Here is a 17226-nt window from a genome sequence, read left to right on the forward strand (position 1 = left end):
ATGGTCTACTGGGATTACGAGGGAGGTATTATCCAATGAAAAGTGTAAGAATGGAAGAGGAAATGGAACTATACGAAGGTGGATTTCTCTGTGGGTACAAGGCCACTTCTAAGAGGAGCCAAAATTACCAAATGCAGTCTTGAAGTCTAAAAATATCCTATGATGTAAACCATGGCCTGTAATATAAAGGCCCAGGTAGTACCAGTTATTTACATAGTTATTAAAAGACTAAACATTGGCAAGTTCACAGGATACTGCGCTTCAGTGAGCCTGCTCAGATTGTTAGCACGTAAGAGGAACCAGTTAGCTTAATGGTTATTAGGTTTGCTATAATTATCCTGTGACCAAAAAGCAAACAATCAAACAAAAAAATTTTGATTTCATATTTTCTCATCAAAAATACTCTTGTGCCATTTCATTAGGTATAATGTTCTACTGCTCATTAATGCTACTGTCTAATCAGCTAATCAGTGACTGATGTAGACATGGTTGAAACAACCTCCTGAAGTTCAAACCAAGTAGAATGAGGAAGAGAGGTGATTTGTTGATGCTAGACATGCTAGTCTGAATTTGAATCCAGGAACAGCAGATCTGCTGGGATTTTCGGACACTACCATCTGCTCACTTAGCAGTTTTCTGGGTGAAAATACCTCATTGATGAACATTCAGAACCACATTCAGAGAGTAGGGTCCACATTTGGTGTAAACATGAAAGCATGGATCTATTCTGTCTTGTATCAGGCTAGCGGTGCAATGGTTTGAGGGGCATTTCCTCTTAGTAACATCTGAGCATCATTGAAACACTACAGCCAGCCTGAGTATTGTTGTTGACCAGGTCTGCCCCTTTATAACCACAGCAAACCCATCTTCTGATAGTGCGTCATCCTGCTGGAAGGACCCATGTCACAAAACTCAAATCATCTCAAACTTGTTTCTTGAACATGACACTCAAATGTCCTCCACAGTCACCAGATCTCAATCCAACAGAGCACCTTTGTGATGTGGAGGAACAAGAGATTCTCATCATGGATGTGCAGCAACTGTGCGATGCTTTCATCCCCTTGGATGAATAAAGACAAAAATCTCTGAGGAATGTTTCCAGCACACTGATCGATCTGTGCCACCCCCATCTGTCCAACCCAGTACTAGCAAAGTGATATATATATATATATATATATATATATATATATATATATATATATATATATATATATATATATATATATATATATATATATATATATATATATCAGAGTTTTATCAGTGTCTTCACATTTCAGAAAACTTGCACACTCTGAACAAATAAGGTAATCATGACAGCACAGATAATGTCAATCTTTAATGGCAGATGGCCTGAAATGTCTTCATTTAACATTTTCATAAAAACGTCTCATTTTGATCATCTCCTTTTTTTTTGTTTCAAACAAACAAACCTCTGCAATTCACTGAAATACAGTTTCTCCTTACAGCGGCTAAAGTACATAAATATCAACAGTACTGTATGCATTAGGAAAAAGGAAAAAGAACACGCACACACACATGCCGTGAACATGCACTGAACACACAGCTACACAGGCGGTATACTAAAACAAGTAAAGAAATGATTTGTCACTGACAAAAGGAGGGGGAGGAGTCGTCTTATTCGTTTTTTCAGGAACTTTTGTACGGTACCGCTGGCGAAACACAAAAGACCCATTCGTTCGAGGAGTATATCTTCTTCTTCTCTGGATTTCACAGTGAATGATGCAGGTAAAACAGTATTCACATGTTACATACAGTATGCTCCAATCAGACCGATACAAACGAAGGAAAAAGCTCTAGTAATTCTTACCAAATGAAAATACAATTAAACTTACAATAATACTTACAATGAATTATATGATGGGCGTTTTCTATGAACCTTAAAAAGACAACACCCATTAAAAAACACACATAACATTCACGCACGTTGTATAAATACTTGTTCTAATAAATCTGAGTGCCACACTTGGCTTAAAAATGTCTGTAAAAGCAAAAATAAAAACCAAAACAAAAAAACCCTTCAGCTGATTTAATAGATATGATGCATATTATCATTAATTACAAACACTTGGCTACTGTATGATTCAACCAGTCCGATATAAGTGTACACAGAGGGGCTAAACATCACAGGGGACACTTGTCTCCTTACGGCGTTTGATTGTCACATCAGCGTGAAATGCGACTTGGCCTTCGGAGACTGGTTTCGTATTAGCGAATGAAGATTTTGGCGTCAAGATGTCACAGAAATATGATCACTCGATGATATGTCATACAGCAAAGACGTTATTGCAAGATTACAAAAGACTGTTTTATCTTTTCCTTTTTTTATACATCTCACTCCAATCATTATTATGTAAATTCAAACTTTACAAAAGCAGGTTGAATCACAGCGGCTCCCTAAAAATAGACAAAAGACACAAATCGCTTAAAGTGAATATCCTTTCAGATGCAGAGTGGCTCTTTGGAGTGACACCAAAAGGGACATGCTGCAAAAATAATGTCATACTTCATAAGAAATCAGACTGAGGACTACAAAAGTAGTCAAAAATGGAATAACCACTAGCCTAGATAGCTCTCCAGTGTAAAAAAAGAAAAAAGAAGAAAAAGCTTTGGTCTTGTTTCTCTATACTGTGCTGCTGTCCTCCTGCTACACAGCGAAGGAGCGATTTCCTAATTATAGCAGAGCTCAGTTTGCCGCGTATTGCCATCACGCTATACGTGACATTGGGGTCACGCTACCTTCCACCGGCGATGGCTTTTTCCTGTCAGTGCCTCTTTTCACACATCTGATTACCTCAAACAGCCAAACTACGAGCTGGATCAGGTGCGTTTTGTCACTCAACGTTAAAATCGCTTCAGACAAAAGACTTCTGTGTTTCGTTTCGTCGGGTAAAGACGCCACAGAGGGACAAAAACCCCCCCAAAAAAAACAAAAAACACAACACATATGAGCGAATCAAAATTCCTTTTGGAGCAGAGACAAGAGCAAACTGGCAGGACTGCTTTGGTATAGCAGGGCGACTTGTTGTTTTAAAATGGCACCGAACAGAAAGGGAACAAAAAAAGAAAAGGTATAAAACGTCCTCACAAGATTTAGCACAACATAAATCAACCCAAACAAAACCGTTTCAAACATCGTCTTGATTACAAAAATACCTTTTTGTATTTCTTTAAAATATCTAAAAATGTACAGCATTGTTTTTTCGTTGTTTTCTCTCTCACGCTCTATTTTTTTTGTTTTTTTTGCAAAGTCATGCGTCAACATGTAATTTCATAATCATAATAACATTAATATGAATGATATACAGAATAGTAATAATTATAGTCATATAATAACATTACTCAGTAGCACTTTAGCCACACTTCCGGGCGTCTGCAAAGTGGCTGCATAAAACAACGTTTGCACTCCTTTTAGGTGGCCGGCTTTACACCCGCACGTAGAGGATGCAGAGACCAGCTAGGCGGGCGATGCAGTCAGTCGGTAAACAAAGAGCGCGGACGCCTTTGTTGTGCATGCCTGGTACCTTTCACGGAGGTGTCAGAGGAGGTGTAGCCAAGCGCTGCCTGTAAATTTACGTAACAGTATAAAAAAGATTTGGAGGGACTTTCGGGGAGGGGGGGGACTCGATGTGTGATGGAGGCTGGGGTCTAGTATGTCCTGAGGCCCATGAGGCTGCTGCTGCCTGAAAGAGAAAGACAGAACGACAGCGGGGTGAGGCTGAAGTTCGCAAATGTATAATGGGAACACCGGGGATTACGTGGAAACACTAACAGCCGTAAAAGTCACACAGATTTTTTTAAATCCCCACCCGATCCAGTGCCAAGACCACACCCACATTCAATGCACGCGCGCTCTATCTCACGCTTAAATTCTGGTGTATTTGTTCAAAACATTTCGCAAATCTCAAACATGCACAGATGAAAGTCGACACGGTGTCAGTACAGTTTGGCGCTGCTTCCTTCATTCAAGTGGATGTTTTTGACTGATGCTGTCTCTCAAATTTGTATTTTTTATTTTTAAAAAAAGGATTTTCACACCTTTTCCTGCAAATCTACACTTTCAAAATCCCCCCTCTCCCCTGCAGGGGCCCGCTACACGGGCGACGAGGTGCGATCTACACCTTTTGTCCTCGCCTGTTGGGATCAACGGTTGTGACGTTCCGAGACGTAGAACTCACCGACGGTGCGCTGCTCCAGCAGCTGGAGTTAGGTCGGTCCTCCTGGTTTCTAATAGGACACGAGAGGCAATCGGCAACGCCCGTCACAGCCGGCCACGGCCACCATCACACATCAGGAACCTGAGCACACAAAAGGAGACAGTTGGAATAAATCCTTTTGATGATGTTTCAGAGGAGTGAATTTTGGTTTTATTTCAACAAAAATGTATGATTTTTAAATGTTCTCAAGCTCTTCGATTACTGGTATGACAAAGTTCAGCTGCATTGAACACACTGGTATATGTTTGAAGGGCAACGCAGCAGCTTATTAGTGTCAGTTTTACAAAGTTACAAAGTTGTTAATCGCATGATTTTGTTACTTTCACTACACAAATTCTCTATTTATTTGCAAAAGAGAGAAAAAAGATAAACACAACTGTCTAACCTCATGGAGCGAAGACAAAAATGGCAGAGAAGTCAACAACTTTCGAATGGTGGTGATTACGTGGTGGACATTACTTAGAATTTGTTGCACAAAGGGGAAATCATTTCTGACAGTAAAGGGACCCATGCCCAGGAACGAGATCCATTCTTTCCGATTGCCTGTAAAGGCAACACAATACACAATATTACAGAGCAGGTATCAAAAGACCCCTGGATCCAGAGCGATAATTAAGCTGATTGTACAGTGTGGTGCAAAAGTCTTGAGCCTCCCATAATTTCTCTATATTTTACGTCTGAGGAACAAGACTTTCTAGTCATTTTTAAAGTGGTCTTGTGCAATAGTTCTCCAAGCTTTCTGAAAGTATTTCAAAGTTTTTCTTTGAACACTGGCTGCTGTTTCACTCATTTAGTCCAGTTCTTGACCATTTCGTTTATTTGCATATCCATGTAACACTGACCTATCAAACATAGAAAAGGCACAAAAATCAAGGGATGAACTAGAGTTTTGTCTACATAACTTGTTCTCGTTTATTTAAATAAATCTACAAAAATGTCAAAGATAATAATTTTGAAGGGTATAAAATAGTTATTTCTTCATTTTTCAGCATCTCAAACACACTTTTACAGAAACATACCTAGATGGAAAAACACACAATGACACAGTATCAGTCAAGGACTGGCCTCGAAGCAGTGTGGGATCATCGTGATAGGAAACAGAACAAAAGGTAGCCGACGTCTAAAGAAGAGCTTTGAATGTTCTTCAAGAAGCCTGGAGAACTATTCCTGAAGACTACTTAAAGAAAATTTTAAAAAGCTTTTCTAAGATAGTTCAGACTGTGTTGAAGAATAAAGGTGGTCATACCAATTATTGAATTTCAAGCTTGTCACTGTTTTTTCCTTATATACTGTATTTCCATGTATTTTTGCACGTATTTGTGCAAATTTCTGTGCCTGTTTTCAATTATCCTGGCAAAATATAAAGAAGTGAGGGGTGACTCAAGACTTATATATGTATATCAATCTGAAAGACTGATTTTAAACAAATACAGAGATATGCACTGGTTCAGACATAGTAAAGGAAATCTTGCCTATGTTATACTACTATAGTGACTTCTGTGTAACATCCTTTCTGGCTGGTTTTCCTGTGTTGACGCTAAAATAACAACACAAAAAACCAAAAAAACCCCACTATCACCTGTCACTTTCTCCAGTTTTGAACTGAATATGTTTGAGCTTGGTAGCAGTCATCCTGTTCTTTGTGCGGTGATCTACCGTCCACCAAAATATAATAGGAACTTTGTTAATGACTTCTCTGAGTTCTTGGCTGAAATAATGCCAAAGTATGACAAGGTTTTAATCTTGGGTGATATGAATATTCATGTGTGTTGTCCTACTAAACCATTGGCAAAGGACTTTTTAAACCTACTTGATGCTTTTAATGTTTTGCAGTCTGTCACTGGTCCCACTCATAAATATGGACACACTCTGGATCTGGTTTTGTCTTATGGTTTACCTGTTTATAATCTTCAAATTTATGATGTCGTCTTTTCTGATCATATGCCTGTATTGTTTGAAACTTCTCTTCCCTGTAATATCACTACCTGTGGCCCTCCTACTGCTTCTCGCATGTTTAAACCATCAAGTGCCGTCCAGTTCTCTACCGCCTTTAATAAGGCCTTAAATGTTGACTCAGAGCTCTCAGTCTGTGCCGACACTGAGGTGCTGACTGCAAAATTCTTATCTACTTGTCAAATCATTCTGGATACTGTTGCTCCTCTGAAGGTCAGGCGGCCTAAATTGAAGTCTGAGCCGTGGCTGAACGACATCACTCGGGCTGCTCGAAGAGAGTGCAGAAAAGCAGAACGCAAATGGGAAAAAGACAAGCTACAAGTGTCTTATGATATCTTAAGAGATAGCTGGCATAGATATCAGAAAATTGTCAAGAACCAGAAATCCGCCTATTTTGCAGGTGTTATTAATGACAACTGCCATAAGCCCCGTGTCTTATTTAGTATTTTAAGCTCTGTTCTTAACCCTCCCCAATCCTACTGTATAGAAGCTTCTGCTGAAACTTGTGAAGCTTTTTTAAAATTCTTTGTGGAGAAGATTTTATCTATTAGAGCACATATTTTACTCCCTTCTTATGACCCTTCTGTTATTTTTACGCCTTTAGCAATTTTTGGCCATTTTGAACCTGTGTCTCTATTTAAACTGGGTAAAATTGTCACCCAAATCAAGTCTGGCTCTCCCAGTGATGTTCTTCCCCCTCGCTTTTTTAAAGAAGTTTGGGGCACTATTGGACCTTATATTCAAAGGCTTATAAACAGCAGCCTGACTTTAGGCCATGTACCTGCAATTTTTAAACAGGCAGTGGTCCAGCCTCTGCTGAAACGCCCTGGCTTGGATGCCTCTTTGTTGAGTAATTTCAGACCTATTTCAAAGCTGCCTTTTGTTTCTAAAATTTTAGAAAAAGAAGTGTGCTCACAGCTGCAGACTTTTTTAGAGAGTCAAAACATTTTTGAGGTATTTCAATCTGGTTTTAAAGCACTTCACAGCACAGAGACTGCACTTTTGAGAGTTTTTAATGATATCTTATTAACTGCTGACTCTGGGAAGTCTGTCTTACTTGTGCTTTTGGATCTCACAGCAGCTTTTGATACAGTAGATCACAATATTTTGATTTATCGTCTAGCACATCATGTTGGAATTAGAGGCACTGCCTTGGAGTGGTTTAAATCATACCTCTCTGATAGAAGTTTTTCAGTCTCACTTGGTAAATTTCATTCATCTTCCGCCCCCCTCCCATGTGGTGTACCTCAAGGATCCATCCTTGGGCCCCTTCTTTTTAGTATTTATTTACTTCCCCTTGGCCATATTATTAAAAAACATAAAGTCTCATTTCATTTTTATGCAGATGACTGTCAAATTTATCTACCGATGAAACACAATGACCTTAACCCCCTCAGGCCTATTTTAGAATGTCTTAAGGATATCAGAGCATGGTTGGCTCTGAATTTTTTAAATTTTAACGAAAAGAAGACTGAAGTCATTATATTTGGGCCGAATGGACCTGGTGTCCCTCCATCTGACTTGGGTCCTCTTACATCGTGTGTCAAATCAATTGTCACCAACCTTGGAGTAAAATTTGACACAGCTCTTAAAATGGACAAACAAGTAAATACAGTGGTGAGAAAAAGCTTTTTTCAGTTGAGGCAGCTCTCTAAAGTAAAACCTTTTATTTCTTTTTGTGACTTGGAGAGAGTTTTGCACGCATTTGTGACCACTCGCCTTGATTACTGTAATGGACTTTATATTGGTATTGATCAGGCTTCACTATCACGCTTGCAAATGGTCCAGAATGCTGCTGCTCGCCTGTTGACAGGGACACGCAAACGTGAGCACATTACCCCTGTTCTTGCCTCCTTACACTGGTTGCCTGTCCATTTTAGAATTCATTTTAAAATTTTATTGCTTGCTTTTAAAGTTTTAAATGGCCTGGCTCCTTCTTACCTGTCAGACCTTTTACACCAATACACTCCACAAAGGTCTCTCAGATCATCTGACCAGTCACTCCTTGTTGTCCCCATGTCGAGACTTAAACACCGAGGAGACCGAGCTTTCGCTGTTGTGGCCCCCAAACTATGGAACAAACTGCCCCTCCATATTAGGCTGGCCCCAACACTTGAAATGTTTAAATCACTTTTAAAAACACACTTTTTTTCAAAGGCCTTCTAGGAGTGTTATCAGAGCCAGTTTGTAGTCAGTTTTTAGTCAGCTGTTGGTCATTCTTAATCTTTTTACTTTGTTAATTTTATTCATTGTATATCTTATTGTTTATTCTACTCATGTTGATTTATTTTTTATCTTCTTTTTCAATTATATATTTGTTTTGTTTATTGATTTCATTGTATGCTTAAAGTATGGGTTTAACTGCTATCTCTGTTTTATTATTGGAAAGCACTTTGGTCAACTTTGTTGTTTTTAAATGTGCTATATAAATAAAGTTGGATTGGATTGGATATGTCTGCTCTACACATTAAATCAGGGATTTATGCCGGTATGTGTGCACATGAAAGGCTTAATGCTGTGTCATAACCTGGCACTTATGTGGAAATGTATCCTAGGCAATGTTGTGGAGTAACACGACAGTGATCTAAGCAGCAGTGTAACTAATTTCTTTGTTACAGAGGAAAAATCAATAGTGTATCTTGTTTCTTTAAAATCAGTAGCTCAAAAGAGACGAAACCAAGCAGCAGAAGACATCTTAAGTCAAGACTCGAGCCACATACAGAAGCCCATTGTCCAGCAGTTTTGTCAGGACGTGTATTACACAGTTTTATTTGTGAACTATTATTGTAATATCATGTCCATTCAGAAGTCTTTCAAGCTCAAAGTTTTGCATTGTCACAGGATGTCTGCCTGACATGATCTTCCACAAACCCCCAACCTCCACACTTCAAAGAGAAAGGTCAACCATGCAAGCTCCCACACCAGATGGATCACCAAAAATAGGAATTTGAGTTTGGGGGGACTCGGTGGAACAATAAACAATTACTAATCCAAATATGACCTTAAGAGAAAGAAGGAGCTGGATAGACTGTTGCAGGGAAAGAAGAGAGGTGGCTTAGGAAGTGTTCCCTGTTCAGAGAACAGTGCGTTTTTGAAGGGGGATGGCTGGCCTAGCTAATGCCCCATTGCGTGTTCAATCAGGGATGAGGCAATCGATGCGTTATACAGCCGCTTGGCTAAACTGATGCGACGCATACTTCCAGAGCACCCTATTTGTTCTGGCTGAGACACCAAGGTTAAAGATTGGGTTGATCATTGAACATGTCTGTGCGGATTAGGGAAAGGTTTAGTGATTTGTCGGCTTAATGTGTTACATCCAATAACTCGGCCTGGGCGCATGATGTGAGATAAGTAAACAAGCAGTTCTGAGTGTGGGAGGTGACTCGGTTTCTCGTGAATGTGTGGGTTGTTTCCTTTTTTTCCCAAAATTTTCAACCAGGTTTCGTGTCGCAAATGTTCGTCCCGGTGTTATCACTGACACGGTGCTGCAAATGAAGAAGAGAGGACCTTTTTGTTCTTTCTTTTTATGTCTGTAAAATTTCTCTTTCAACATGTCTTTGTAAACTTTGGGTTTCAGATGAAAAAAACCTCCCAAAAATGTCCCTCGGATTCCTAATCTGCCTTTAAAGGGGTCAAAAAAATCTACAGTTTACAAAATGAACTCAGGCTTGATGTCAGTTTTTGTGAAAAAATGATGAAAAAGCAACAGCAACAACAAAAAACTGTAAAATATATCTAATATCGAGCTAAAACTTCAAACACACCCCTGTGGTCCTTTAAGATCTCTACCTGCGCAGCGTGGCCATGAAAAAGATCGCCGTCTGAAACCCCTTTAATCCGGGGAAAAGCCTTTAGGCCCTGGCTGTGTTTCTCACATACCAGCAATAACTGCTGGAGCTGGGTGGTGATGAATGCAGCTGCTGACATGTATCCAGCTCCTACAAGCTGGTGCCACAGTGCAGCTACACTGTACTATACACTGTGTGTGTTTGTGTGTGTGCGTGTGTGCATCTGTCAGCAGGGGGTGGAAGAATAAAGTCCCACTTCCTTATTAGAAAGGGCCCCAGCTGGCCCTCAGCTCTCCTCCAGTGGGAGTTAGTGCAACATTGTGCAGGAACCATGGGTTTTGTCAGGCTATTGGCCAAAAAAGCTCCTGAAGGCAGGCAGCCAGGCTGCATACACACGCACATTTGTCTCTTTCAGGGTCACACACAGGCATGCATGATAGGGGTTTTACACCCCCCTACACTTCCTCACCATGTCTTGTCAGATGGAAAATCCGGATTACCTTTCCCTCCAGTTCACTGGGCATTAATGTCCACTATTAGGTTGTCTTTGGAACCTAAGACCAGAGCACGAATGTCAAATATAGTTCAGGTTCTCAAACAGCCAGACGACTGACCAGACAAAGCCTCCTGGGGGGATCACAAGAACAAAAACTTAAAGCCTCTAATAAAAACCAGTAGCTGCTTAAACTTGCATGAGGTGCTGTAAATAAAGTTGTTGTTTTGTTAAACAGCACTTTCCTAGAGAGGCAGGAAGCCAGGTGATTGGGACAACTCATTACCAGTCACGCCTGAATGCTACCTCACTTCCAGCTGTTCACACATGCACATTCAGGCCTGCAGTTACGCTTCCTAAGTCGCATACTCAGACAGTGAGTGGTCTCCGTTCGTCGACAAGTAGCGACCGACCACAGGCCTCTCTGAACCGCAGAGCTGCGGGCTTTTGTGAGCGTGCATCTCTCAAGTTTACCCAGTTAGCTTTAGCAACAAATTCACAAATCTTGTCCTTTCTGCTGTTTTTGTAAAGACAATATCAGACAGATTGCACAACAGTGGTGCAACACAGACGCCTTCTTTCCCTAACCTCTGTTCAAGTTTATTCTTGTAGTCATGCAGCTAAAAATATTTCACAAGTATTCTGCCCAGCAGATTACATTGCACAAATCAGTTATACCCTCATCACAGCCAGCTTCGAGACATCGAGTGCAAGTTGACTGCATTTATTTGAAATGCGACGAAGGCCTAAAGACACTTGTATGGATTAACTGTTTGTTTGCTAAGATGCAAAATGTCAGGGGCAGCCTTCAGTAGTAAGGTTAACTCAACAAGGCAGACACTGAGCTACATAAGTGTCATTCAGTTTTACTATGGCAACATGGTTACTGGGGAGATGTGTTTTAGAGCATCAGTAATATCCCTGCAGCTCTACTTTGAACACAAGTAGCACATGTGTAACATAAGGTACTCTTAATAGATTTATTTATGAGACTGCTTTTGTCCACTGTAAAATCATCTCTTCTATCATTTTAATTAATACTGTAGCTTGCATTATGCTGCAATACACCTGTATATAATATATATTCTTGCTTCCCCACCTATGGTTTAGGATTGTGTTTAGGAAAGCTTGTCTTTCTAGAAACCAGATTGAGGATCGAGGGAAAGAAACCTTTAGAGGTCCCACGTAAAAATTTGTGTTTAGTGATTCTAGGAGGATGTTAAAGTGTTTATTTAGAAGCATTCAGGCAATATTGGAAGCAATATAATTGGAGTGAAAGAAACAAAAACAAATCCCCTTAAAGCCGAGGCAAGTAAATCAAAAAAGTATCGGTGTGAATAGATGCAAGTAAGCGTGAGCTGTCTTCTGTAATGTTGATGAACCGAAGCTTTTCTTTTGTTTGCATACCGTGTGTGCTCGTCTGTCTGAAGCTTTATGTTTGAACATGTAGTAATGCTGCACACTGCATAATTTGTGTGCTCCTGCACCAGTCACCTGTAATTATAACAATATTCTGACTGGATGTCTCGGCTGCACTTTGCCCTCCACCGTGAGCCGGATGTGGGGTCGTTGTTGTTTCACTCAGGGCCTAATATCCACTGGGGCAGCCTGACCAGCCAAACGACTTCCTTCTGGTTTGATAGAGAAGTAATTATTTCCTCCAAGCCCCTCCCTCCTTCCTCTTTTGTACACCCCACCCACCCCCCACCCACCGCAGGCAGAGAAGGAGTCATAGAAACATCCAAATTACTCAAATGGCTCGTTTTCCTCACACAGCATGTTTACATGTCAAGAAACGGACATGTAAGCTATGATGTAGGCTTCGAAGGAGGTGATGGAGGAGTAGCACCAATCAACAGCTTGATGAATGTTAGGCTCCACACTAGCACCTCCATCACCACCCACCCACTCCCTGCTGACTCCCTGTGGGGTTGGGGCAACATGTTTCTTCCTGTCCTGAGACTGAAGGGAGGGTACTGGTGACAGTGCGACTGGCGCCACATGCACACACACAGAGTCAGAGCCAACAGAGATACACAGACTAGCAGGGGATTTGTTTTGCTTTGTGGTTTTGTTTTTCTGCAAGCACAACAGCGTTCAGTTTGTCTGAACCCCCAAGCAAAGCGCACGTGCTGCATTGCTCATGCGTGGTTATAGCTGACTCATGTACTTATCAAAGCACTTATTAGAAGCCATCGGCCCTGTGTACCGTCTGCCGCTCCACTAAAATTAAGTCATCTGTAATTTATTTGAAATAAAGATCCCACGCTAATCAGTTTCTAATAAAGATTCATAAAAACGGCCCTTCCAGCAGTACCCAGGTACCTCAGTGGTTCTGGGTGAATATTTCCCATTTACGACCTTTTGGATCACGTCCTCCGTCTCCCTCGGCCCCATCTTTTTTATGCTTCTCCACTGTGCACTTTGTCAGAATGCAGAAATGCCAAAAACAGGGTTTTAAATTAAAAAATGTATTTCATCCTGCCAGGGTTTGACAAAATGACAAACAGCACCTAATATCTGTGCTATATAACTAACAACATTACACAACAATATTCCGTGTTTATTATAGCAATGCAAGAGCGGGTGCATAATAATAAACTTTCCCTCACACACAAGTATAATAAATATCAGCCGTCTTTCCGCTAGGCAGGTCTAATTTCCTCTGATCCTCCATAGAAAAACGACTGAGCACATGTAATCATATCTTAGAACTATTTCACTGCAGAAACCTGATGCTTGTCCTGAAATTGTAAAAAAATTGATCCTCATTAACTAAGGATGAAACACAAACAAAATCCAACTGTGTGGCTGCTTCAAAGACAGAGACCAGTTCAACTCAATTCAGTGTTATTTATGTAGTGCCAAATCAAGGTGCTTTATATTTTAAGGTAAAGATACTACTGATGCAGAGAAAACAGAGAACTCCAACAATCATATGACCACCTATGAACAAGCACTTTGGCAACAGTGGGAAGGATAAACTCCTTTATAACAGGAAGAAGTCTCCAGCAGAACCTGGCTCAGGGAGGTGCAGCCATCTGCAGTGACCAGGGGAAGAAAAAAAAGATTTCTTCCTGCTAAAAAAAAGAGTTTTTCATCTCCACTGTCACCAAAGCGCTTCCTCGTAGGGGTTGTCTGATTTTTGGGATTTCCTTTATATTATTGTAGGGGCTTTACTTTAAAGTTTTAAAGGATTCGTCTGTCAATGCATTTTAAGGTTTTCAGAGCTTTATTCCCACTGTGAATGGACAACTTTGAAATAGCTTAGAAAAAATAGCTTAGCAGCTTTGGTCGAGACAATTTGAGCACTTGACTTTACTTTTCAAATTAACGGTTTAAATCTTGTAAATTTTCTTCTGAACTTTGGCTGGAGTAGAGCTGATGTAAAAAGCAGCACAGAACAGAAATAGCCAGGTTAAATGTCTCAAAACTGTAGTGCGAGTAGTGAAAGAACTGAGTGACTTTCCCTGCAGCTGTGTTGCCTTTCAAAGCAGCTAGCATTAGCATTTTAGTCATATTTGCAAACCTCTTCTCGGTCTGATTTATTAAACGTTGGCATTGGCACTCATTGTATATTCTGTTTGACTTGCTGCTTTTGATGCCTGAGATCAACCATAACATCAATGGGAAAAGTCGACCCTCTGTACCTTGTGACCAGAGTGGGGAAAATAATGGAGTTCCCCTTTAGATCGCACCTTTCATCTCCTATGATCATGTGTGAGGAGCGTGTGTGGTTTCATCGAACCACAGGCTGTACTTTTGTTAGCAATTAGTATATATGTTTTTGACGTCTACTAGAGGAAACGTGACTAATTAGCCGGTTAGTTTGGCAGTTAGCAGGATGGACGTTTTGTGAGGTTTGAGGGCCAAAAGAGGTAAACACGCGTGAAGTAACACCCCGTGATATTCCTGGCATGTGTTTAAGATAACTCTACTCCTGTTTATGCAAAGTGTCATAACATTTACAAAAGAGGTTTCACACCAGAGTATGTACACTTCTTTGACGCAGCAGGGCAGGGAGCTATGTGTGCGTACGAGTGTGTGAGTGTGTGTGTGCATGTGTGTGCTGTTACTCACACATACTTCAGCAGAACTGCCTGGACTTCCATCCCTGAGGAGTTCCATCTGCAGGCGGGAGCCAACGAATCTAAACACACATAATCACATATTAACATAAAACTGTGGAGCCTAAAAGGTGAGCTCATGTTAACAGAAAGTAGATTGACCATCTCGCAACATCACACGGCAACGATCACTTTGCACGTGTCAGAATGTGTGCGTGAAGGGCGGCTCAGTCGTGGCCGCGGAGGAGACTGCTCGCCCTCTGTTTCTTTTGAGAGACAAGAGGGAGATCATAGTATTTAAAATTATACAAATACAGATCGTCTCAAAAGTGAGATCTGCAGGGAAGAGGCAGAGGGTCAGTCAGTGTGGGGTCGTTGGGGTCAGTCAACTGGCCTGACATGAATATACGACTCGATGTGTGCCATCTCAGGTAAGCAGATGCACACAAAAAAGATGCATTTAAATGAGTATTCGCAGTTTCTGTCGCTCTCTGCAAGCTGGTTCTGCCAAAGGTTTCTTCCTGTTAAAAGGGAGTTTTTCCTTCCCACTGTTGCCAAGTGCTTGCTCAAAGGGAGTCAGCCGATTGTTGTGGTTTTCTCTGTTTTATTGTGTTTACAATATAAAGTGCCTTGGAGTGACTGTTGTTGTGATTTGGCACTATATAAATAATACTGAATTGAATTGAATAAAAAAAAAGTGATGCAGCTAAAAGTGGCTAATGCTGCCAGCTGGGAGCAGAAGCTACACTGCTGTAGCTCAAGATCAGTCTCAGTGAATGTGTGTGAAGTTTTTTTGTACTTTTGTTTGATGCCTCAGTTTTAAAATTGTTTGAATAGAGTATCTCCCTCTGTGTTTAAAAAGTATTACAATGGCTCGTTCTTACTCATAATATCGTACTCATTGTTATTTTCGTCTAGCGTCTTTACTGTTGTGGTTATTGATTATCTCCACTCATTACACTCATATTTCAGCTGTAATTTACTTGCAATTAAAACATTTAATTAATTGACATAAGTAGTTTTATTTATTTATTTTCGAAATCTCATTAAACATCACAATAATAAGATTAAAGAGAATTCTTTTGGCTAGATGTGATTTCTGATAGCCACATATTGTTTTTCCTTAAACAGCAGCCAGGGTAAGGCAGCAGAATTAGCAGTCTGATGGTTTGCATGTACAGAGTAGTCTGAGAGATGATGTCCCAGCCTGAATTATAGCCTCAGTTCGCCACTGAGTCTGACGTCCTCAGGGCGGGACCTCTTCCATTAATTTAATACACTTTGGCTTCGTTCCTACTACTCTGTTAGTGAGCAGAACACGTAGCATGATGCTCTAAAGGAGGACAACCTCAGCCAGAACATCCACAGTAAAACACTGACACTGTGTTCTTCCACTCGTCAGATCTCTTCCACTATATTGTACAAACGTGATTAACTTCGTGACATTTGATTTGGGTCTTTTGAAAAAAGTGCAGGACATATAGAATTTTCCCCATTTCATTTCTCTTTTTAAAAATCAAGCAGTAGCTAGATACTTGCACTAGCCAGTGGTAACATTAAGGCAACCATGAAGGACTAGCATAGGAAATAGATTTGGACTGGAGTGACTGGATCCCGTTGGGCAAAGGGTAGAGAGCTCTGCAGTGATGGCACAGCTTTAGCCCTCATTGCTTAAATGGTTTGGAATAAACTGACTCACTAAAATCAAAAACATCTTTCTTGTCGTACTTATTATTTTTCCAGTTTTCCCGTTTAGCTCAAGGTCGGTATCTGCGGTAGTGATCACGGTATCACTAATGTGCACAAGTTTGACCGCTCTAAACATCAGTAACTATGAAAACATGGCAATATGTAGGCTGGTAATTAGTTAACTAATTATTTTGGTGTATTATTATTGTGGGCTTCACAGAAATGCGCACTGCTGTCTGTCCCTCTGGTCCATTTAAAGGGCCAGTTTCTTCAAAATGACCAAAGCTGGCAGGCTTCAAAGAATACATACATCATTCCCATCCAGAGCACAGGCACTGTTTTACTGCTTCACCACAAGAAAATGGAAATATACTAACTATTATAACATAACATGAATTGATTTTCTCGTCCGTCCTCGTTTTTTCAGTTATCAGCTGCCACTGGTGTGAATATACTCGATGCATGTGGGAAAATGCCAGCTAGGCAGATTCTTGCATTCATTTCAAATGCTGACATCATCTGAGCTTCAGCTAGTGTTTTCGCCCGGAGGCCTTTATACTTAAATAACCTTAGTATCTATATTATAAGTGGAAATGCTCAATTTTCCCTCGAGCAGAGAAAAGCAACACCACATGACTGTATAACACATTGAGTTTGAAACACTGCAAAGTGAGCAGTGAGAGCTTGCATTCAAAACCGTACATACTGTATGCGTGGCATTAAGACTGCATGAGGGCCTGCCTGCATCAAACGCTCTTCATGAGAAGAATTTCAAGAGATCGATAATGAACTTTAACATGAACTCACAGCAGAGCTGCGCAGATTAGAAGACCTCAATAAACTGGATCATGGCTGGTTGGAAAAGAAGGATTTGCTATAATTAATGAGGTAGATGGAGGTAAAATGATCCAAACCCTTTGTACAGCTGCAGATTTTAGCTGTGCAGATTAAGCAGCTACAAGATCTGAAAACTGCGTCCTGTGATGCCATTTTTAACA

At 40.5% G+C, this 17226-nt stretch overlaps 1 protein-coding gene across 2 annotated transcripts in view; it reads right to left on the reverse strand.

The window, feature by feature from the left end:
* Positions 1-1326: 1326 nt before the first annotated feature.
* LOC308386805 (RNA-binding protein with multiple splicing-like) overlaps positions 1327-17226 on the reverse strand; it is a 40592-nt gene continuing 24692 nt past the window's right edge. The window contains exons 7-9 of one of the 2 annotated variants that reach the window (XM_080866601.1): positions 14559-14622; positions 4200-4319; positions 1327-3704 (exon numbers count right to left, since the gene is read on the reverse strand). In XM_080866601.1, the coding sequence (XP_080722727.1) occupies positions 14560-14622 (63 nt within the window). In that variant the 3' untranslated portion in view covers positions 1327-3704; positions 4200-4319; position 14559. Of the gene's footprint in view, positions 3705-4199; positions 4320-14552; positions 14623-17226 lie in introns of both variants that reach the window. The other variant, XM_080866600.1, reaches the window with a different exon arrangement.

This window comes from Rhamphochromis sp. 'chilingali', assembly GCF_963969265.1.
Source record: "Rhamphochromis sp. 'chilingali' genome assembly, chromosome: 1".
Lineage (NCBI taxonomy): Eukaryota > Metazoa > Chordata > Actinopteri > Cichliformes > Cichlidae > Rhamphochromis > Rhamphochromis sp. 'chilingali'.